This window comes from Rattus norvegicus, chromosome 13 (genome assembly GCF_036323735.1).
Source record: "Rattus norvegicus strain BN/NHsdMcwi chromosome 13, GRCr8, whole genome shotgun sequence".
Classification (NCBI taxonomy): Eukaryota; Metazoa; Chordata; class Mammalia; order Rodentia; family Muridae; genus Rattus; species Rattus norvegicus.
In genome coordinates this window covers 48,601,966-48,626,695 of record NC_086031.1, presented here as the reverse complement: position 1 = coordinate 48,626,695, position 24,730 = coordinate 48,601,966, and the positions used below count along the sequence as shown (strand labels likewise).

General features: G+C 44.2%; 1 protein-coding gene across 2 annotated transcripts in view; it reads right to left on the bottom strand.

Annotated features, from left to right (window-relative positions):
• Positions 1 to 974: 974 nt before the first annotated feature.
• Kdm5b (lysine demethylase 5B) overlaps positions 975 to 24,730 on the bottom strand; it is a 71,355-nt gene continuing 47,599 nt past the window's right edge. Inside the window, exons 13-27 of one of the 2 annotated variants that reach the window (XM_063272298.1) lie at positions 23,421 to 23,540; positions 22,370 to 22,564; positions 19,347 to 19,528; positions 18,699 to 18,823; positions 16,952 to 17,102; positions 16,680 to 16,794; positions 15,182 to 15,537; positions 13,585 to 13,723; positions 12,274 to 12,453; positions 11,147 to 11,305; positions 8,059 to 8,544; positions 6,012 to 6,123; positions 4,662 to 4,816; positions 3,110 to 3,430; positions 975 to 2,595 (exon numbers count right to left, since the gene is read on the bottom strand). In XM_063272298.1, coding sequence (XP_063128368.1) covers positions 2,458 to 2,595; positions 3,110 to 3,430; positions 4,662 to 4,816; positions 6,012 to 6,123; positions 8,059 to 8,544; positions 11,147 to 11,305; positions 12,274 to 12,453; positions 13,585 to 13,723; positions 15,182 to 15,537; positions 16,680 to 16,794; positions 16,952 to 17,102; positions 18,699 to 18,823; positions 19,347 to 19,528; positions 22,370 to 22,564; positions 23,421 to 23,540 — 2,934 coding nt within the window. In that variant the 3' untranslated portion in view covers positions 975 to 2,457. The remainder of the gene's footprint in view (positions 2,596 to 3,109; positions 3,431 to 4,661; positions 4,817 to 6,011; positions 6,124 to 8,058; positions 8,545 to 11,146; positions 11,306 to 12,273; positions 12,454 to 13,584; positions 13,724 to 15,181; positions 15,538 to 16,679; positions 16,795 to 16,951; positions 17,103 to 18,698; positions 18,824 to 19,346; positions 19,529 to 22,369; positions 22,565 to 23,420; positions 23,541 to 24,730) is intronic. The other variant, NM_001107177.1, reaches the window with a different exon arrangement.

The following is a 24,730-nucleotide window of genomic DNA, read 5'->3' as shown; positions in this document are numbered from 1 at the left end:
TGAAGAACATGTTAAGAACCACAGCTTTAAGGTATCAGCAAGCTTCAAATCTCACACATAATGTTTTTGTTTTGTTTTTGTAACACCTTAGTTTGCATCAGGCACATAGGTGGCCTCAGTTGAAAGCTGGATTTGCAGTGTTTGCTTCTGCACAAGGTTGGCTGCATGAAAGCACTTGCAGAACTGAAGCAATCCCGGGTGTCACTTGATTTTGCACAGCTGACATCTCAGATTTGGTATCAACGCACATAAACAAAACACGATTCCCACTTGGGAAGGGGACAATTTATACTTCCAATATTATCAGCAAGACTGCTAATATCAGATACAGGCAATACACAAGGTGCACACAAGAAAAGCTGGTGAGGGACGTATACATAGCCCACTTGGTAGACTGCTTGCCTGGCATGCAGAAGGGCCTCATATTTGAATCCCAGCACCACATAAATTGGGCACAGTGGTGCACAGGTTTTAACCACAGGATTCATAAAGTAGTCAGGAGGATTCAGAAGAATTCAGAAGTTCAAGACCACTTGGCTACAGAGCCAGCCTGGACCCCATGAAACACAAATGAAGAAGCAAAACCTTTAAGACCTGGAGGGAGCTGGGTGGCGGTGGTGGAACAGGCCTTTAATCCCAGCACCCAGGAGACAGAGGCAGGTGGATCTCTAAGTGAGAGGCCAGCCTGGTCTACAGAGTGACTTCTAGGACAGCCAGGCCTCCAGAGAGGGCTCATACTCGATGGGTCAAAGTTCTCAGAAGTCAGACTGAGTTTTAGCAGCAGCCCTTCTTTGACACATATTTACTTCCTTGGGCAGTGCCAGCCATAGGAACTGGGACCTTGCTTGTGCTAGGCAAGTGCTCTACCACTAAGGCACACCCCAGGATCAGTAATGCCCCCTTCAAAGCTTACTTTCATCCGCAGACAAGAAGAGACATCACAGCAACTGCAGGACACTGCAGACCACTAGGAGTTATTCTTAAACAGATTTAATTATCTGGATTGCATAGGGGACAGTACATTTAAATTCTCGCTACTTTACAAACCGCTTTTTGATGTTTTAGTAAAGGTCTGCTAGCTCTGCCCACCATCAGGCGTATGGCTATAGACAGTGAGGAAGACGAGTGAGCGAGAGCTTGTCCTTCTGTTCACCAGGAAGTCCTCCTCTCTACAGAACAGGGGCAAACAGGTATGGGCCGTCCACAACCAGAAAGACTGATGGAATTACATAGAAGGCAGAGGAATCCCAGGCAGGCCCAAGGTTCTCCAAAAATGATACAAGAGAACCAACCCTCTAAGATGATGGGCCACAGCAACTTAACTCTCGGCCAAACTTCCCTGTCAAGCATTCCACGGGAGTGCTGTCTTACAGTCTGGAGTGATGGAGGGACAGCTCCAACATTCTGAGAGATTATGGAAAAAGAACACGGCTTGAAGAACTGGCTGTGGTCTTTGAAGACAGGGACTCTCTATTAGTGGGACAAGAGGGCCCAGACCCACAAAGAATCAGGCTACAGAGACTCCTCCAGCACACACACTCCTGCTGCAGGCTGCCTGGGAAGGAGCAAATGCAAACAACCCCTCTGGTTGTGCAGGCCCACAGGGGGGAGGGCAGAAGAAGCTCTGTAGTCTAGTGTTATAAGAGGACCAAGGATTTATTATTCCACAATAAAAACTGCAACATTTGATACATTCTACCAAAAAAAAAAAAAAAGGTGGGGTGTGAGATGGGGGTGGGGAAGAACTGAGTAGGGAGAAAGCCAAAATACAGCCGTGGCGATTACTTACAGCGAAGTCTCTTCCTACATCACTAGTTCAGTGACACCAGAAACTAGACGTTTGCTTTCTGTACATTAACCAAATGCTAAACCAACACACTGTTTAGAAGTTTGTTTTGTTTTAATTCCAGCCACTGAAACCAACATAGAAGTTATTGCTCAGATAAATAAACCTAGCCTACCAGAAAGGAAAAGGAGAGAAAGAAAGGAACAAAAACCCCAAAGTGAAAACTTAAAAGTCCCCCAATGTGGTGACAGAGAAAGGAGAGCGGCTGCTCAGCGAGGGCTACTGGAATTCTGGTGCCCGTCCTGGGCCCTGACACTGAGTTAGACTCTTAGGCCGGTGTATCCCAGGCACAAGTACAATGTTAATGCTGTACACAAAAAGGTGCAAACTCCAAGACCTTCGAAATCAGTAGAGACCCCTGCAAAAAACAGTCAGCATTTTAAACTTCAACAACCACAAACAGCTTTTAAGGAAAAAATTACAAAAAAGTGTCAAAAATTTTTTAGTTGTTTTTTCTTTTTTTCAAAGAGTTCTGGAAAAATGATCCCATAAGGAATAGAAATAGCACCGTGTACAGGCTGGCTCGATCCCAGTCCTGTAGCTTTGCTGAGATTGAGGAAATCTTCTTTATTGGAGTCCTGAATTACATGAAGTGAGTGTGTGTTTTGTTTTTACTTTCGGCTTGGTGCGTCCTTTCCAGTACAGCGCACACAGATGTAGTCTTCTTTCTCTGCCATCTCTGGAGAGACACCAACACAGACCTGATGAAACCACTGATTGCAGCTGCCATCACACTGGACCCAGTCCACCTGGTTACAAAGAGCAGGGAGATGGGGTGTTCAGAGGAAAAAATGCCATTCAAAATTGGGCAGGCCAGCCTCAAGATATTCAGGCCGTTTGCCACTGTCCCAGCACTGGGGCCTCTGGCACAACAGCTAACCACAGGAGTGTAGCTGTTCCACCGCCAAAGCCACCGAGGGAGGGAGGCAGAGTCACTCTTCTGCTTTGGGGTAGACAGCGCCGCCCTGTGACAGTAAGCAAAGGGCACTCCATCAGCATCCCTCCCACCTTCTGAGCGCCGGGAAGGTGAAAGCTGGAGGAGCGAGAGGAGATAAAAAGGGAAGAACGAGAGTTTCTTCAAGAAAAGGAGGAGACCCAGGACGATGTTAAAGCAGAGATTATCAGGAGGGGAGAACTGAGCAATCCACTCAGATCAGCTCAAAGCAGACAAGCGGAAGAGAAAGACCTAAGGAGATGAGGTCTAGCTTACAGGGTTTCTGAGTTAAGGGAAAGCACGTCCTCTATGGCCCAAACCTCACTGACCTCATCTCCTTCTGGCTGCAGGCAGCTCACAGCTGGACAGATGGCATCTTCATCCTCAGAGTCCTCCTGCTCGGAGTAGGATGTGTCTGAGGGCAGGGAATGAGTTTCAGCATTCCGGACTAAGTCATAGCTACGCTCTCTTTCTAATTTGAAATTGTTCATGTCCTTGGGGTGACTCAGTTTGATTTTCTTCTTTTGAGGGGTCCGCATTTTTTTAACTCGATCCCACCGTTCACTGGGAAGGCCTTCTCTTTCTGGGCGTCTTTTCAGTTTTCTCTCAAGACTGTTGATTGCATCTCGTTTCCCTCGAAGACAATCGTTCTGGGTGGGAGATGGCAAATTCAATTTTAGCATTCAGTCTGTTCGTTACTAAAACTGATGCAACTAGAGAAATATATGCAAATGAGAAACCAAAGGATCCCGGGAATGCACTGATCCGAACCACTGAAACCATCTTCACAGCCTGGGTCTTCACTGTGTTGAGCTGGGGCTAACACGGGGAAAGGGCAGTAACGACACAACCAACCTTCAAGGAGGCCTGAGAGCACACAGACACATCTTTCCCCAAATCCTTCAGTGAGGTGGGCTACGCCAAGCATTTGTGAAGGACGCCTCTTACAACCCTTAGAGGAGTGAGATGATTAGGTGGGCTATGATCAGTGTTTCAGGGCACCTTTCGTAAGGATCTTTTTCCTTGTGGCTTCAGGCTTCCCTAGTATGTTTTTCATCCTGATTATATTCTCGGGGGCACTCTGTGTGACGGCTCCTCCCAGAGCTAGAAGGGAGCAGAAGCTCCTTAACAGTGCAGAGACCCGGGACATTAGAGACTGGAGAGAAGTTATTGCATCCGCCATAAAAGCAAGAGAGGACCCCAAATCCATGTCAATACTCAGTGGCTGTGGTAGCCTGTCTGCCTGGCTATCTGCTATCTCTGAGCCCAATTCAGAGATCCAATTTCAGAGAATCAGGTGGCTGGAGAGCAATCCACGACTCAGAATCAACGTGTGAGGTGGGTGCACCTGGACATGCACATGTGAGAGTTTGCACATATAAACATACCACACAAAAATACACATGAAAGGGACATGGGAGACACTACCGAGTCTCTGTCAGGGTAAGCACCCTCAGCCCTACACCTGCAGTACTGGCTGCATCCACCTACTTGTTGGGAGGGATAATGGAAAGCATCTCTTATCTAGCATCTTTAAAATATTTACTAACAAAAGGCTCTTTCAGCTACAATTATATTTTCATCCTTATAGCAATGCTTCTATAGAGGAAGATAACCCTACTTCTCGCAATATTATCATATGGGAGAGGTAAGAAAAGTTCCCTTAAAGAGGAAAAAAAAAAGATGTAAAGATTGAGGACCCCGATCTAAGCTGTGACACTCAAACTGCTGGCAAAGGTGTGCAATGTGTCCTTGTCCAGTAGACCTGGGAGGTGGACAGCTTGTACGCTCCTGTGGCTCAGAGACACCGCCATCGCCTCTGTAAAATCATTAGAACGACATGAGTACAACACCGAGGCAGGTCTTCAGAGGCTCACTCACCTTCTCACTGCTGGGTCTGACTGGTGAGCTTCGGTCGGCTTGCTGAGCAGAGCTTGGCTTCGTAAGTAAAGTCTGATAAAGCTCCTGGACTTCAGGGAGGGACACCTGGAGCAACTGGGCTTCCATCAGCAATTCATTCACCTCTGGACTCAAACCTGTTGACAGCCACATCCAATCAGAATGGGGATGGAGACATTTAATACAAGCACTGGTAAGCCTGTGAGGGACAGAAGACCATCTCCACACCGCCTTCCACCATTCCTCTAACTGTAGTCAGTTTTGTTAGGTTTACTTAATGTACCTAAACCACAATACGACAAAGGGAGGCTAAAGTAGATTCCCTAATACTTCTGGCTACAGGGGAAAACCCACTCCATCGCAACCGACAGATTTCACTGTCACCCGGAGCATGACCAACTGGAGGAGAGCAAGGAGCTCGGACCACATGACTAAACACCGAGAAAAAGAACTCTTGAAGAAACGAGGATTATGAATGGTGGTACACGCTTCTAATCCCCGCACTTCAGAACTAGAAATAGAATCAGAAGCTCAAACTCACCCTCAGCTACACGGGGAGTTTGTGGCCAACATTACCTAACGAAGCCCGTGTTGCACACACATACACACGAAGAGGAGAAAGCCAGGTTTGAGAGCGCGCACTTGTAATCTTAGCACTTGGTAAGAGGAGCCTGGACCAGGATTTCAAGATCATTTTCCAGGGCTGGAGAGATGGCTCAGAAATCAAGAGCACTGGCTGCTCTTCCAGAGGAGCTGGGTTCAATTCCCAGCACCCACGTGGTGGCTCACAACTGTCTACAACTCCAGTCCCAGACAGTCTCTGTAGGCGCTGCATGCACATGGTCCAGACAAACCATAGGCAGAACACCATACACACAAAATAACAATGTTAAAAGAAGAGATAATTTTGACTAAAGAATGAATTTAAGGCCACCCAGAAGGGAAGAGGAAAGGAGGTAGATTTAAAATGAGTGACTTTCAATATCTGCCAGAAGTCGCAAACGAGGTTGGCATCTACGACTTAGCATGGGCCCTGAATGCATGGTCCTTGGTGGTAAATGGCACTGGATTATCTCTTATCCTTAAATAAATCAGAGTAGCCGATGCATCCTGGTATCCTTTACATTTACATTAGATCTTCAAATATGAACATCATTATTAGAAAATGTACAGTAACAGGTCTTCCTTGCTTTGTATCCCCGAGGCCTTGAACCCATAATCACCCTGCCTCTGCCTCCAGAATGCTCGTGTTACACGAGGTTCTTTAGAATACCAGATCATCTACTACAAAGCCTAGGCCTATCTAGGAATAGTGTAAAATAAAATACAAACCATGAAGGGGGATACAACTCTGACCGGTAGAGAAGGGAGAGTGTAAATATGAGGTTCTGTTGTCCCAGTCTTCCGGCAATGAAAAGGATGTTGTGCCAGGAGGTTGAGACACCTGATGGAAGAGAAACAGCTTATTACGATACGAGGCTTTGGCCTTCCACCCTCACAGAAACAAAGCCATTCAACTACCCAAGTTAACTCAGACTGACCTCACAGAGGTTGGGAAACAAACCGTGTTTTCTCTGCAAGCGAACAGATCATACCACCTTTCAGTGCTTGTGTAACTCTTTACTAAGCTTTGATAGGGTAAGACAAGCTACTCAGACGGCATGTAACTGTCACGAGCCAGGCACGGAGGCTCACTCACACCTGTATCCCTGGCTCTATGAAACCCTATCTCAAAAACCAGCCACAACTTTGTCCTTCCCCTTTATAATCAAACTCCCAGCACAGCCTGTGTCAAGAAGTACAACAGACTCTGCTGCTGGCTACCCAAGCAGCACTAAGCATGCAATCACATGCTATTTCAGAAGTACTTAGAGGAAAAGATGAAGTAGGAGGCCACTTACAGTCCTTACACCCGTGTCCTGTGGATCACCTAACTCCATAGCCATGACAGCAATCTCCTCCTCCACCTCTGTGATGCTGGGGGTCAGACCTCAGGCAAACACACCAGGACATACCTATCCTCAAGCTGTTTAGAGAGATGCAGGTCCAGCCTGATCTAAACTCCTGTGCTTGAGTGATCTCACCCTTCGGAAAGGGTACAGGTGAATAGCACTATACCCAGTTTGTAAATATCTGTTACAGAAATATATTGGGATGGGAGGTCAGCAAAATGGCTCACCAGGTAAAGGTGATTGCCATTAAGCTTACTGGCCTGAGTTCAATAACCAGGACTCACAGGATGAAAGGAACTGTTTTTTAAAAAAAAAAAAAAAAAGATTAAAGGGCTGCAGGGTTGGCTCAGAGCAACCAGCACCCACATGGTATAACTCCAGTTCCAGGGGATCCAGTGTCGTCTTCTGACCTCTGTCAGCACCAGTCACACATGTGGCAAACACAAATAATAAATAATAAATCTAGAGGAAACAGGAACCAGACGTAAAGCTTGACCATTGCCATTCTAACTGCATGCATGCTCCTTCCCCTCCTCCCATCACACTCTTCCTGCAGCACCCACACTAGAGCAGACACAAACACTAAGCGAGGTGTGGCAGCCTATGTTCTTAATCCCAGCACCGTAGGAGTAGGAGATAAGCAGATCTTCAGAGGTCACTGGTCGGCCAAGCTAGCCAACTGGTCAGGCCTCGGATTCCAGCGAAGAAACCCTGTCTCAGAACAAAGGTAAGCAGCTCCACAGAGGAGCGCGCACACAGACAGACAGACAGACAGACAGACAGACAGACAGACAGACAGACAGACGCACGCACGCACGCACGCACGCACGCACGCACGCAAACGCATCCAAATCCTTCAAACATTATTCTTCCTTAAAGGCTAAAAAGGACAAGCAAGTGTTGGTCTCCCTTTCCACACCATGACTTACATGAAAGGAAACAAATATTCAATCAAGCAAAAACTTATACGCATAAAAAGCATAAACTAGCCATGCATACAGACTAACAGATACTGAAAGAGGTATACAAGGGCACAGCAAACAGCAAGCCTAAGAAAGACTCCTGACAGTGGGGTACAATTTGGTTCCTCAAGTGTCTGACTAGCTCGTAGGAAGTTCTAGTGTTAGTGCCCAGAACCAGTCTCACACGCCCATAGCCCCAGCACTCACAAGAGGCAGGTAGCAGTTCAAGATCATCCTCACATACAGTAACTTAAAAAACCATTCTGGGCTGGCTGAGACCTTTTCTCAAAAAAAACAAAAGCAGGACCAGCAAGATGGCTTGCTGCATAAGCCTGATGGTCAGAGTTGTCAGAACCCACGTAAGGTAAAAGGATGCCAGAGCCAGAGGGAAAGGGCTCGGGACCAGCAACACCAGCCAGAATTAGAGCTATGCCAGCCACAGTATCCCAAAAAGTGCACATTCACCTTGTCTGCTGCTGACGCCGTTCCTGCTGAGGCTGGCCATCTGCTAAACAACAGTCCAGAACCCGCTTGGTCCTGCACAAGTTTTAGATTCCCTGAAGAAAGCAGTTGCTGGGCTCTATGTTGCCAGTTCACGGTTCTTTCAATCATGTATCGGAGTGCATCCCCTTCAGGAAGACGAACTCTTATACGCTGTAGGGAGGCCAGCAGAGGCAGAATTTTCTCTAATGGAGGCTTCTCTGACCTTCGACAGTGAGGACAAAGCCAGATTCGGGAGCTTTGTGAAATACTGGACACCGCCACACAACTAGTATGGAAAGCATCCCTGCAGAGTTCACACTGAATCATGGGAGTGGCTGGAGTCTTCTGACACAAGCAAACCTTCGTCTCCACATCTTGGGCAGGTGACAGCAATTTCTCTTCATTGGCAAATCTGAGAGACTGCAAAGCTTCCATCTCTCGTAGGCGAGCTTCCCCAAGAGTTGCCATCTGAAAAGGAATTAGCCACCAAAGACACTGTCACAGAGAACTATCTCTCCTCACAACTCAAGATCCTAAAGGTTAATTATAATTAGATGGGCTCCAGAGGAGACTGTCCGCATTCAAATCCAGGGCAAGCTCTGCCTCAAGCTAAGCCACATTCTACTGTGGCTAAATTTCTGCATGCACAAAATGAACAGGACAGCGGCTGCAACCCAACAAAGCCTATGATGAGCTGTGAGACGGAACGCTCTGCTCTGCACATAGTAAACACAAGTGTTTTCTCAGCAACTACTTAACGCGTCTCCTAAAGTCCAACCTGCAGACTGATTGCCTGGACTCTGCTTCTCTGAGAAGACTTTATATCTACTCATTTCTGACCTCCTCCACTAGTACTCATTCCTTAGATGTTGTGGTCTTCTTTCTAGAAAGGTACATACAGGAGACAAAGTCTTGAGCCAGGAGCAGTAGCTCAAGATCGAAAATGTGACACTCAGGAGGCTGAGATAAGAGGACTGAGTGCAGCCAGAGTTCGATCCAGTCTGAACTACAATGGGGGGGGGGGGGGGGAGCGCTTAAGCACCCACTGCATAGTGGGCTGCTCTGTCTTACTGTTGTTCACTGCTAAGGCATTTATCTAGATGCACTGAACACAGCAGCAATAAATATGCTATGAAATTAGTATCTGACAAAAACAAAACAAAACAAAAAAACCCCCACAAAACCTATAAACCATCTGGAGCTAGGATGTGGATAAAGAATTCGTACTTAGCAGTTTGAAACACTGGGGTCCGTCCCTAGCACTCCATAACTTGGACATGGTGGCACAGACCTCTTAGACTTATGAAGGAGCTTGAAAATACCTAAGCAGGATCAACTTCACAGATGAACACATTTTCTCTAGACACCACTTACAAGCTATCCATAAAGGGAACGTTTACAAGGTGAGACTAAGCGCTTACTAGATACCAGGGATCTGTCCAGATTAACTGGCCAACTGTCTCAAGGAAAAGGACCAGGAGAGAACAGATACACCAGTGAAAGCACATTCTTTAAGAACCAAGCCAGATCAATCTTGATTCATCAGGTGAGATGCCTGAGTCATAAGGACAGAATGAATTCTCCATTTTTTTCAGATTTTCAGTAGATACACAAATAATGGAGGTTTTTTCTTTTGGGGGGTGGGTAGTATGTATAGAAGTAAATCAGTAACGAACTTATGGTATATTAAAATAACATCTATTTTTGTTAAATTAACTTTCATAGACATGTACACGTGTATGCATGTGTATATTATGTGTTAACAAGGTCCCCTCCAAAGCTCAGCAATGGAGAGGAAGTGAAGACCATAGAATAACCACAGAGTATGTACACAAAGCCAGGAGAGGACACTAGAACCTATGAAAGATAATGCATGCAAAGTTGACACAGGCATTTGTAGATTTCAGAGAACTACCACTTTCACTCAAGTCTTCATAATGAGGTACCTGAGGCGCCCAAGTGGCAGACACAGACAGACATACCATGAAAGTTTCCAAAGATTTGACTGTTGACTGTCTTAAATAAAGAACAGACTCTAGGTAACAAAATTTATAAAACAAACTAAGGCAAGTTCATGTCAATGTCAGATAGCTACTAGAGAATGCTCTGTGGCCCAAAAACGAGTCCATTCAGTCTAGTTCCAGTCAAGTTTCAGTACACAGTGTCTTAGTCAACAACGGACAGTATAATCCAGAGATCCTGCTAAGACTTATTGTCTTAGCCTCTGTAGACTGCTTTGATAAAGACCCTCAGAAGCCCAGCAATCACACAGCTGGGCCCTTTCACCAAGACTCTGCTCATTAAGCATCAGCTAGTCACCATTGAACCTTCTTGGGTACTATCTTGAATCAACAATGCTTACAAAATGTGGGCAAGACTCAATTATATAATTCTCTTTCTTAACTTTGGGGATAGCATCTCCTCATGTAGCTCTGACAGTCCTGGACTCAAGGCCATTTGCCCCTGCCTGCTGGGTGCCACCCCACCCAGCTCCGATATACTTTTTTTTTTTTTTTTTTGGTTCTTTTTTTCGGAGCTGGGGACCGAACCCAGGGCCTTGCGCTTCCTAGGTAAGCGCTCTACCACTGTGCTAAATCCCCAGCCCCCCGATATACTTTTGATGTGCTTCCTGGGGCAAGTTAACAAGTTAAACTTTCTGGCAGCCTTCATCTCCTTAGCATTTCTAGATAAATCCATAGGCATATTCAAGACTCAGACTGAGCTAGGCATGGTGACACACCTTTCATCTCAGCACTTAGAAGGCAAATTCAAGGACATCACAGTTTACATAGTGAGTTCTAAGACAACAGGGCTATTTCAAATTTTATGCACCTGTGGGGGGGGATGTTTTGTGTCTTACAATTCAGGCAATCACTAATGCCAGGCAAGGGCTTTACCACGACCTCACCGATCTGAACAGTCTTTAAACCTCACCATTTTCAAAAATTCTTCTGGCAAACTCAAGCACTTTTCAAGTTATTCTCCTAACTATTCTACTACTCCTAATAGTTCCGATAGGGTAAAACACTACCCTCCCCCAAAATAGAGCAAAAGAAACCCTGCTACGCACAGCTGACGCCGTCTCTTTGCTCTCAGTCAGAGCCCTTTCCAGATCACTCAGACTCTCTAACTTGGTGCTTCTCTTCTTCCCACTTGGCAAGGGATCCTTCAACTTTCTCTGCTTCCTTTTCAATCCCAAAAGGCCAATGTCACACCGAGGACAAAGAACCTAATGTAAGAGAGAAAACACAGCCAAACGGTCAAACAGATTTCAGATTAGCCACGTCAAAGGCCTGAGCAGTGCAACACATATTTCTTACAATTAACCATTTTCTTTGAAGCATGCTGACTCTAAAAACTCTACTCATAGGCATGCATGCGTGTAACACACACACACACACACACACACACACACACACACACACACACACACACAAAATAAGTGATTAAAAATGGAAAAAAAAAGGGACAGGAGGGAGAAGCAGGCTCCATAAACACAGTCTATTACTCCAGACTTAATGAAATAGGTAAAAATGATAGACACCAACTGATTCCAACAGTAACGTATGGGCAGCAGCTTACAGAAAATATAAAAATACTCAAGCTTTTTTTGAAAACTCACTAAAGGCTCACTTTTTTTGAAGGCTCACTAAAAATGTAGGCACAGTAGGGCTGGAGAGATGGCTCAGTGCTTAAGAGCACTGGCTGTTTTTCTAGAGGACTGGGGTCCAATTTCCAGCACCCACATGGTTCTCAGCTGTTTAACTCCAATTCCAAAGGACAGACTTCTTTTGCCTTCCATAGGCACTGCACACAAATGGTGCCCAGATATACATGCAGGCAAATCACGCATACACATAGAACAAAGGTAGTGAATCACAGCCAGCTTTAGAGTCTAATTAGAACCTAAATAGGAACCTTTACACAACCGGGCGTGGCGCTGCGCACACCTGTGAGCCCTGAACTTAAGAGGCAGAGCAGTGGACTGTCATAACTCAAGGCTCCCTGAGAACAGAGAGAGACTTACACACATACACAAAAACTAATGAAAAAATGTTCTCAGCTATACAGAAAACATTTAAGTTGCTAAAAAACAACTCACAACAAGATAGATACAATGAGGTCACTTTTTCATGCTACAAACTGTGTTCAAACTAGAGATCAAAGCTCCGGCATGCATGCTCACTGCAAACTTACCTCTAACAGAGAGTATGGCGAATTCTCAAGCAGGAATGTTTTAGCAGCGCTTTCTTTCCAAGCATGAACCTCGGATACTAGCATTTCCAATCTGGGTAAAGAATTCAGATGTACCGGGATGGATCGGCCTCTTGCGACAAGTTCAATGAGTGTTTCTAACACTGGCACGCGTCCTCCTGCCTAATAAATTAAGAAAAGAATACTTCTATGTAAAGTAGGAAAAGTAAGTTTCAGTCTAGCTCACGGTCGATGGCTCAATGACTTCCCCATGTTAAACTCAGCAGGGGTGGGGGGGGTGCGGGAGCAGTGAGCAACACTTGTTTTTCACTTAACACTTGACTCTAGGCTCCAAAGGACGACAGAATGTGACACACTCATCTTTTGTCTGTTCATACCCATCTATAAACCGTTTGTTTACACCTATAGATAAAGTCATCTGTCACACTGGTTCCTATGATCAGTATCAAAGAAATTTACTTCAACAGAAATATCTGTACTAACTTAAGAGTAAGGTTGACTTGCATTTTAAAAGATAGTATTTTATTCCAACTCCCTTGTCAGTGGTGACTTACTCAGGAAATTAAAATATAGGCTAGAAAGCCCAATGCTTTTAAAACTTTAGCACATAGAAGAATCATGTGCAAGGCCCACTTACTAATATACAATTTCCTAGTTCTCCTCCTACTCTGATTCAGGATGTCACTGACAGATACATGGGTTAGAAATAAAAGAGAGAGGGGTTGGGATTTAGCTCAGTGGTAGAGCGCTTGCCTAGCAAGCGCAAGGCCCTGGGTTCAGACCCCAGCTCCGAAGAAAAAAATAAGTAAATAAAAGAGAGGGGAGGAAGGGGACCCACTGGAGGTGTCTAAGGAGTGGGAGAAGAAAGACGTTAGGATTTCTAGAACTGTATCGGGAGATGGCTCAGAGGACCCAGGTTTGATTGCCAGCACCCACAAGCAACTGCAGTTCCAGGGGACCAAACACCCTCTTCTCAATTCCTTAGGCATCGGACATCAGGCATCCATGTGAACCACAGACACACATACAGGCACAATAGTCATACACGTGAAAAACAAATCTAGTGTGCTGGTGCACACACACACACACACCGAGATGAGGGACAACGCTCTAAGAAGTCAGAAGAAAAGTGCAGGCCATGGTCATACATGTCTGAGAGGACTGTAGCCTCCTGCTCCTGCTTCCACCTGCCTATCCTCTGCTCGCTGCTGTCAAACTCTGAAGGCCCTACCCAGGAAACCACAGCTAACTGCATGTACAGACTCAGGACATTGTTTTTCCTTTTTAACCTACCTGCAATGCATCTACATCCTGAACCCAGTCTCTGGCTTTCTGCACAGAATCCTTCAGGACTGTACCATTGGGCAGATAGGCGGGGATCTCCTCCATCTCTTTTACTGCTGTAGCAAGGCTACTCAAGGAATGCCGAGGTCTGCAAAAGCAAAACAAAGACTTAACAGAACTTTCTTTTTCTTTTCTCTCGCTTTTTTAAAGGTTTATTTTTCTTTATGTATATGAACTGTTGCCTGCATACACATGTATATGCACCCTGTGCCTGCCTGGTGCCATGGATCCCTGGAACAGAGTTACAGACAGTGGCAAGTTGCCACTGGTGCTGGGAATTGAACTGAGGTACCCTGGAGGAGCAGTCAGTGCTCCTAACCGCAGCCACAAACTACATTTTTCTTATACAAAAGACTAAGAAAGTCATTTCTAAAGAAATTCACCACCACCATCACAACAACAACAACAACAAAAACAACAACAACAACAAAAACAACAAAAAATGTATTAATGGAACTGATCACTACATATCAAACGGCTCATTTCAAATGATCAAGATTTTGAAAACAAGGAAGGTTTCCATCATTTTATTTTCCGTGTGCACGCAGGAGTGCACCGGAAGCCCCAGAGCTGGTTTTAGGCAACTGTGAACTTGTGTCTAGCACGGCAGGGGCACCTTCAACCTTCATCTCTTCAGCCACAGAGTCTAAAAGCACAATTAGTTCTACATGTCCCTGATTTTAAGTAATAACAAAGTCCTAATGTAAAAAGTAACTTACTGATACTAATAACTGGTCATATCATCTATGTTGAGGTAGGTAAAATGTTAAGAATCAAATAAATTAAGAAAATTAAAATTCTCTAAAACACTGACACACTCAAAGCACAACAGCAAAACATATTTGCACCCTCTCAGCTCAATGACGACTACTGCAAACCAACATCTGTAACCTAGACGCTTTAGTGCCTATGTGGTCTGGTGAACCAATGAAGATCTGCCGCACAGAAAGGAGGACTGGGAAATGACTAACACTTTTCACCCCTGGCCCAGATGCCTGTCATACCTCTATCTAAGATCTAAAACAGATGAAGCGTCCAGACCTACCAAGCAATAGGAACAATAACTAACTGTTTCTACTCAAAATACTCTATGACATCTTGCATGACTCTGGGCTCTATTTATTTTGCACTTATTCATTTATTTACTTATTATTTACATTGTAAACTTTTCTTCCTACAAAAACAGCATCACTGGAGACGACCAGGAAATCTCATTCAACCCCATCCCTAAGTCATTTCCATCTATTACCACTTATTTTATAAGCAGTAAAATAAGAAAAAATTTTCTCTTATGAAACAGGATCTACTATGTAGCCCAGGCTGTCCTGAACTTACTGTGTGGCCAGGCTGGCCTCAAACTCACAGAGCTCCACCTGCCTCTACCTCCCAAGTGATGGGATTAAAAGTTTGTATCACAAACCCTGACTAATTTTCTTTACTCATGTGTCAAAGTAAGCTCAAACAGATCAGGTTTTTGCACAAGTGTTCTACACTTTAACATTCACCTACTACACAAAGCTTAGAGACTACGTTGTGTTTGCTTTACCTTGCTCTGAGGAGACTCTTGGCTTTGTCGTCCCAGTGCTCTGACACTGTTAGCAGTTCCTGCAGGCGGGCCATAGCTTTCTCCACGGCAGAATATGGAGCTAGCCCCACCCCTAAGTCTATGAGTCGTCTCATATCATCCAAAGAAAGGGAGCTGGAGTCCAGGCAAGCCTGCTGAACCTCTTCTAGCCAACGGGCCTGTTCTAAGCGGATACGCATCTCAGCTAGCTGTGGAAGTTCAACATCAAAAGTGAAGCTGACATCCAGCAACTGCTGAAGCTCAGAAGCACGGGGCCTCTCCTCAGACAGCAGTCTCTGGCTTTGCTGCTGGAAATCTTCCACACGATTCAAGAGATCCTAAATGAAAACAAAGGCGAACAGTAGCAGTCAAACATCAAAATGGAAGTTCACTGTGTGACCTTAAAAGGGCACACCTTTAATCCCAGCACTCAAGAGGCAGAGGCAGGCAAAGCTCTGAGGCCAGCCTGGTTTACAAAGCAAGTTCCAGACAGCTACACAGACAGAAAGACCCTGTCTCAGGAAACCAAGAACAAAGAAAGACCTGAAGAGGTTTGACTTTCTCCACCAAGCCACATTGTGTCAGTAATAACTCGAGGAAATGAGGCAACATAAATGCCACTAACTGTGCTATGACCAAAATGAGGGCGTAAGAGTAAGTGTATACCAACCCTAGGAAATGGTCAGTAGTCACTTTTTCTTACTTTAGTTTTGGTGTGCATGTGTGCATGCGTGTAAGTTTTTATACGTCTATGTGAGTTCATATACATGTGCATTCAGTGGGTATCTGCATCTGTTTCTGCATTCATCTTGTGATGGGCAGAAGAGGGCATTAAGAATTCTCCATTTCTCCAAGGCAGCCTCTCTCCCTGAACCTCAATGGCACTCACATTTTCTTTCAGCTAGGAAGCCAACAGGCCTTAGTGCCTTAGCCATAATCCTGCAGGTATAGGAAATCCAGCCTCTGATCCATTAGTTGTAGCAAGAGCTCATATATCTGTCCAGCTCCTTGGACTTACCATGGAGCCCAGACTGCTTCCTACTAATGGTAGTCCTCCTGCCTTGGGATCTACATGTTGGAACTGTGGGTCACCATGCTAGATTCAGTGGTCACTTTCACAAAGAAAATCTTAACTTTATCTTCCTTTTAATATAATCTCCTTATACCCACCCAGTATAACCAGACATTAATGCATCATTCAAATATTTGTAAATTAATGAAAATTAGTTGGGTGCAAATTATCGGCTCAGGTTAGGAGTACTTGCCACTCTTCAAGAGGACAGAATTGCAGTTCCCAGCCCCCATCAGGTGGCTCAAAACCACTGTCAATTCCAGAATTTAATGTACCTGATGTTCTCCTTTGGCCTCTGTAGATACACATACCCACACGCAAAGACTAACAGACAAATTAACCACAAGAGAGGTTACATAATGATGTCAACTAACAAAGAAGCCCTCCTACGCATCTTTACATGGTTACCTTTAGCAGTGGTGTCTGACTAAGGACGCAGGGAAGAGCGCACAGCTGAGTCACGAACTGCCGAAGCTCATTCACTGTCAGCTGACTCTGAGACTTCCCTCCACCAGATCGATACCTAAAAGACAAGGGCCCGAGGAAGCCACACGACAGACAGGCATTACTCACAGACGCAAAGTCACAGAAACCCAGAACGGAAACAAAAATCATAATAGGTTTCTAGGCTCAGGTACAATGGATTCCAGTCTCCAACAGTCAGAAATATATATATATACCTCGTTTGCCTTTTGCCATTAAGCAACTGCTGGGCAACAGAGGCACACTTTTCTGCATCCTGCGTAACTAGGCGAAGGTGACGCAAAAGATCATTGTCTGGGAATTTCTTCATTTCTGATTCTTCAATCAAAGCTTTAAAGCTGACGAGACCTAAAACAAAGAACAAGTCATCCTGGGGTCCGGGATCAAGTTCATAATCCATGTTACAGAGTGGAGAGGCCTTCTGTCAATTATACCCAGAAATGAGACAAAAGCAATGTTCATCTGATTAGGGGATGGGGAGTAGCTGGACAAAGTGTGCTTAGAGCTGAGTCTTCAGGCTACAAGTGTAGGGTTTTTTTTCCAAGTGAAAATCTGCTGATTTTTGTAAGAAAAGTAATAGAGATTCTACTGTGGCTTAACCCAATTCTCGGCTCTTCGATTCACTTTACAGCTGACAAGAAACTGGTGGTGGTGGTGCTCCCTTCCCTCCCATGAAAAGGGGGAGAGTGACCTGCTGAGCTGCGAGCCACGGCAGCTAAGAGCACTCACTGTTCAAGCCACATTTTGATCCCAGAGCCCACATGACTCATGAGTCTATAATCCCAGATCCAGGGATCCAGCACTCTCTTCTGGCCTCTGTAAGCACCCACACACACATACATACACACACACACACACACACACGCACGGACACACAAACAGAAATCAGAAAAGAGGAGAATGGCTGCAGTGACTCAGCCACTAAGAGTACTTGATTTTAAGGAGGACCCAGGTTCAGTTACTCAGTTACGGCTCCCACACAGCAACTCACAATCATCCCCAACTCCATCTCCAAGGACCCAGCCTCTTCTAGCCTCAGTGTTTATCAGGCACACACAGAGTAGGCACACATACAAATGCATGCAGGCAAACAAATACAAAGAAAACTCCTCCATTTTAAAAGGTAAGGATAAGAGCCCAGGACACTGAACTCTGACTAGAACTAGGAAATGCTAAGCCAACATTTAAGATATGGTTTATTTAATCACTTATTTATTTTGGCTTCTTGGTAGCCCTGGCTGTCCTGTCTGTGGCCCAGACTCCTTGCCTCTGCCTCCTGAGTGCTGCATTTAAAGGCATGTGCTACCACATACGGCTTGGCTTATTTATTTCTATGTGTATATACTTAGCCTGTGTGTATGTCTATACACCATATGTATAAAGTGGCTGCAGAGGACAGAAAGAAGCACTGTCTCCCCTGGGAATGGAGTTACAGGCTGTTGTGAGCAACCATGTGGATGACTGGAATCAAACCCAGGTCCTTTGAAAGAATAGCCTAACCTCTGAGCCAACCTTCCAGCTCTATTTTGATTTTTAAAAGTTTACTTTGTTCTTTATTTCTTTTTCTTGCAGGGGAAGGGGGCAAAGAAGAAGGGAAATGTGCGGCATGGTGTGCAAGTGGGGGTCAGAGGTCAATGCTGTGAAGTTGGCTTTCCTCCCACCTTCACATGGGTTTCAGGAACCTAATCTAAGGTCACTGGGCTTGTGTGGCATGTGCATTGACCCACTGAGCCACCGCTCTAGTCCCAAAATCCTCTTGTATAATCTATGCGCCCAGACTCCATTTAGACGCCTCATCCATCTTGGTTAAAAACTGCCAAGGGTCTGGAAACTTATTTAGACATAAGAGCTAAGGGTGAAATTAGGCTATTTCAAAAGAGTTGACCCCAAAATAACCCAACTAGACTTTGCAAGCTACTGAGAGTCACTTTCTGCATTACGTACTTTTCTTCTTATTAATCTTTGCTTCCAAGGCTTCATTCACATTTAAGGCCCATTCATTGTACGACTCTGCTCGAAGCTTCAACGCATTCATCATCGGATAGAGATCATCCAGAGTGTATCTATACCTGGACAAAGAACACAAGCAGCGTTCAGACAGGGCTGTGGAGAAAAGCAAACGTTATATCCTCAACATTTTAGAGACCTATAGAGATGTCACTGAGCTTGTGACTAATGATTCAGTGTCGGCTGGGACGATGCCTCAACCAGTAGAGCACTTTACTGAAAGCACAAGAACCCGAGTTTCAATCCCCAAAACCTACGTGTGCTGGTCTGACTAGGAAGGACCCCTGTATACTCCAATATTTGAATGCTTGATCATTAAGGAGTGGTGCAACCCGGCAAGGATTAGTAGGTGTAACCTTGCTGGAAGTGTCACTGGGACCAGGCTTTGGGGTTTCAAATGCTCAGGCTAGGCCCAGTGTCTCTCTTCCTGCTGCCTTTAGATCCACAACCACATTCACACATAATTATGATCTCACGTGCACATGCATGCCGCACACGTGGATGTCTGTACACTCAAGCACATGCACACACAGGAGAGAAGTAAATGACTGACTGGATGCTCTCCCAAACCCCATCCTTACTTACCGCAGGTTATACTTGTAAGGGGGACAGGAGCACAGCTCTTTGACATGATGCAGGCAAACAAGCAGGCCAGGTTTACAGGAGCAGGAGATGGCAGACATGAAGCACGTAGTTTTGCACTTTATACACTGCCGCTCATCATCGGGCAACAGCTCAAAGTCCATTCTCTCAGAATCAATCACTCCCTACAATAAAATCTGTATTAGAGGATCTGAAAGGATAATAAAAGACCCAAGACAAATATGCACTGAAGTAAAAAGAAAAGCCTTAGTATAATTCATAAGCACTATTTAGAACTATATAATCTAAAAAATAACAATAGCATGTTACTCCTATTGTCCAAGGAGAATAAATCCCTCTTTGGGTAAGGCAAGTCCTCAAGTATAACTTACTATGAAATCATTGAATTATTAACACTGCTGAAGTCAGCAGCCTTACACCAAACTTACCTTACAGAAAGTTTAGGGCACAGAGGAAGAGCAAAAGACACATGCTTCTATCACAGAAGAAAATAAAAGCTGGGACACTTGAGAGCACTGGCCTACAGTGCACAGAGCTCTGAACTTGATCCTTAGTGTTTTCCTCAAGACAAACAGAGCCGCTCCTAAGAGGACTATGGAGAGGACCTCAGTTCCCAGCACCTACGACAAGTAGCTCACAGCCTCGTACCTCTAGCTGTGGCCAGAGATCCAATGCCTTCTACCAACACACACACTTTTAAAACAAAATAAAAATGTGGGAGGGAGGGAGGAAACAAAGCAAAATGGCTATGCAGCCAAAGCCGGTCAATTCCTGGTCTCCCAATTCTTTATGCAGAGAGCTGTTACAGGGATCAGTATTGAAATAATTCAGAGAATGTGTAATCCAGGAAATAATAAACTCATTAAGAAATAAAGCAGAAAACATTTTAAAGTCGCAAGTCTTTCCTAAGTGAACTGCAGCACCTCCCATCTGACTCCAGCAAGCCCTGCTGAGAGACGACATCTCTTGTCGTTTAAAGGCAGATTCCTACCATCTTTTCTTATCTGGATCCAAATCCAAACTTAAGAAGGCCAATTCTGGTTAACTCAATTTATAGCTCATTAGACTTTGTTTGACTTTACTATTTTAACAATTTCTGACAATTACATGTTAAGTCAACAGTGACAAAGTAAAAATGAACAGATTTCATTTTAATCAGGATCACTGAAAAGGACTTCTGTAGACTGGAAAGAGTCGAGGTTAAAGAAGAACAAAAAACAACTCTGAATTTGCCTTCAGAATGAAAATTTGAACAATTTTAACTTGTAAATTCCACACCTTAGGGGGTGGGGGGTGATAGTTTTCAAAGTTGCAGAAATTGCTACCTTATTTTTTATGAAATATTTTTATTGAGATTTTTCTACCAATGTATTTTATTTACATCTACCCCCTCCCAACATGCCTGTCCCAGTTTTCTGTCATTTTGTGTTTGTAGTACCTCCACATGCACATGAGTGTGGGCCCAGTGGAGTACAGACAGCCTCCCGCTGGTACAGCCCCTAAGAAAACCCACTCTCCCTCCTCTAGCCGCTAGAAACTGCTAAGAGCTCTTCAGCTAAAGCAGGAACTTACTCCACCAGGCTGGAATTTTGGTCTTAAGGCAGGTACTGTGAAGGTAATCACTAGCTACCATTATTGATGTAGACCTTGGCAAGTCACTTAAATCCACTAGGAACTGCTGTCTTCAACATTAAACATCTTGGGGCAGCAGACATCCATCCTGCTGAGCTCCACAGTGAGCTCCCACAGGCAACAGTCCAGGACTCCATACACAGTGGCAAATAAAAATGAAGTCACTGCTTAGCTGTATTTGACCCAAAAGAATAAAAATCTACTAAATCGAAATCATAACAGGAAAATGCAAAAGAACTAAAAGACATAAAAATAATTTTTAAAATAAAGACCAAAGATAGGGGTTAGGATTGGTGGAATGCTTGCCTTATATGCTCCAAGCCCTGAATTCCATGTCAGCACTGAAAGAAACTGAGTATGCCAGCCTATACCTATAATCCTAATCCTGGGGAAGCAGAGGAAGGAGGTCAGAGATCAAGGACATTCCCGCCAAAAGACTTTCAAGGCCACCCTAAGCTGACTGTGACCCTGCCTCCTAAAGGAAATTGGAAGACTCACACTAATTATGTCAGAGGCTTTTAAAAAATTAATGGGATGGAGGGACAGCAACGTTAAATGTGCAGATTTTGCAAAGGACACAAGTTCAGTTCCCAGCACCCATATTATTGAGCTTACATCTGACACCCTATTCTGATCTGTGTGATCGCTGAGCTCACATGCACAGTACTACTTGCATACGTACAGGGGCCGGTGGAGAGAATCACGTAAGTAATAACTACCAATTTAGTACTGGCAACAAGTTAAATTCACAGGTTTTAAACCAAGGTACCAAGGCCATTCGGAGAGAAAATAGTTTTTAAGACAACTGGACATCCATATGCAAAAATAAACCAACAATACTTTAGATTTCTGTTTTATAGAAGCAAAATTACTTAAAATGATCCAGAGGCCATTGATACTTTAAAAGTATGAGACAGAGAATCTTCGTGACTCCAGTTCTTTATTGTGCACAGATGTCCTTAGAAGGGTACATAATAAAATGACATTTAAAAGAGGCAAGCTTGTACTCTAGTACTCAGAAAATAGAAGCAGGAAGATCAGGAGAGTTCAAGGCCATGCTAAGATTCATGAAACACTATTAGGAGAGGAAAGAAGGGATGGAAAGAGGGAGGAGGTCAGACAGGTGGAGCAGCACTGACAAAATAATTTTATAACTGAAACAGACATATTTTACAGAAACTGATAGAAGGAATAAAATACAGTCAGTATAAAAACAACAAAGTATTACAAGTCAATTAGAATTGCTTTTGTAGACATTAAATACAATATGGAAAAGCTTCATAAAGCAGGAGTAAAGTTCGAAAGTAGGAAAAAGCACAGGAATGTGGTAAATTATAGTCAACAACATGGAACTGGATTTCCAAAAACCTTACCAGTTTACGGACAGTTTCCCTTAAAGCCTTTTCATCCTCAATCATGATGGCCATGTCCTTCTGAACAGTGGATGCCACTACCACGTCTAACACATCAGCCTTGGAAGCCATCTTGCATATCATCTCATCATGGGAAAAGACGCAGTAGCGGTGCAGCAGGCGATAATGCTCCACGCACTGGCGGCCCAACGGCAGCTGTGTGCAAGGCAGAGGAATGACAGGCACTCACACTTCTGACTCACGGTCAAAACAGCGATCAGCCCTAAACTAGACTGGAACCCCAGATTCCGAGGTCCCTGGGCCGATTATTGCGCTCTAAAGATCTAACACATTAGGTAACTTAGTTGAAATCTGGTTTAGGAAAAAGATATATTGATAATGAATTAACGAGTAATTCAAAGAGTGCCTGGTAATATTAGTACCATTCCTCAGGCAACAGTGCTAACTGAAACCCTATAAGTCTAAGACTAGGGTATTTGCTCCAGTTTGCAGGCTTTATAAGCTTCAGCCTTATGAAGCCCCTACTCTTCGGGAAGCATCTTAGCATCCTTGCTCTAAGTTAGGTTTCCCAAAACCTGCAGAAGCAGGATTGTTTGAATTTAAAAAAAAAAAAACCAAAGAGAAAAAGCACTGCTGTTTTCTCCAAAACTTCATTTAAAACGTGAACAATTTAAAACAAGTGTCTTGACATTGGAGAGGTGACTCAGCAGTAAGAGAAAAATGCTGATTTTTTTATAGAGAGGTGCAAAGTACAGTTCCCAGACCCTGTTAGGCTACTCCCAGCTATCTGCATTTCTTTAGCCAAACACGTGCACCCACCCACGAGGTGCATGTCAGAGTTGACACACAGTGTGTTATCAAGTGTCAATGTGTTATCTCATTGTAGATTGGAAACGACTTTGCATAGAAGCCAGATGACTATCAAGTCCATGTGACAGTTTTTAAAGCATTCTATGCTATTTCCACAAATAAATAAATAAATAAATAAATAAATAAATAAATAAATAGGTTACGATTTCAGAAGGCTCAGATGCATAGCATGAACACATACCCAATCAACAGTGCAGAAGTTAACTGCCTCAGCAAAATTAAAGCCTTGATTGAAGCCACTGTGGTAGGCTCTCGGGAACGTAATGACAAACTCCCCAGCACACTGATTCGTTCGATACACCTACAGAGACGGGAGGGGAGGTCAAGGTTTTGTAGTAATGGTCTCTAGGAAAATTTGGACATAAACCATTAGATGATTCTCTAGACAAATAGGACAGAACCCAAAACACACGCTCGCACAGGCAGACGCACACACATACCTTCCTTCTATCAAAAGTAAGGAGAAAAAAATTACTGTTAGAATCACTTGATTTCTGCCACAAGACGGAATGGTCTACCACACTAACAGAACTAAACCGTCCCTGAACAGAAGACAGTCAGGGTTCATACCACACAAATAAGACCCCACCTAAGAGGCAAGAAAGATCTTTTTTACAGATGCAATCAGGAATCTCCTAGGGTTTGGTCACAATGAAGCACAGAACGGGTCTCTGAGATGGAGAACAATCTAGACTTCACAGCAAGTTCCAGACCAGGAATGAAGAATTAATCCATTGATTTCCCAAGGCCCTAAAATCTAGCCCCTAGATTTTATTCCAATTTTGACGAACTGGAAAAACCCAGGAAAATGCTAACAATAAAGGTATGGAGAATGTCTTATACTTTTCATCATTACTTTATGGTCCACGAATACAGACTCAGTGGGCCCTCCACAAATGGAGTCCTCAGAGATCCTGTCTGAAAATCAAGATGGATGGTCTCTGAGGAACAACGCCCAAATGCAACAGAGAGACAGATGCACACACGCACGCACGTACGCGTGCTCCAGCAGCACCTGTGCGTGGGGTGTGTGGAGTGTGTGTGTGTGTGTGTGTGTGTGTGTGTGTGTGTGTGTGTGGAGTGTGTGTGTGTGTGTGTGTGTGTGGAGTGTGTGTGTGTGTGTTGTGATGTGCATGTGTGTGTGCGTGTGCGTGCACTGTAAAACAGTTCTGGTTAGGAAGCAGCACTGGGACTAAGTCCTATCGGTTCAATACCAACATCAAAATAGTCCTACCCAGCATTCCATTTTGGTTAACAATGAGATCACAAATATTCACTATTCGTTCTTTATGGAGTACTGGACATTAAGACCAGGGGCTGTGCTTATTAGACAAGCACTCCAACGAACAACAAACATCCCTACTCAACTTTCTCTTTTAGAGAGGAGGAAAAACGCATAAAAAGCTACCACCAAGAACTGGAAAAATAGCTCAACAGTCAAGAACACTTTATAAATTTATAAATATTTTGTTTATAAGTTTTATAAATTTC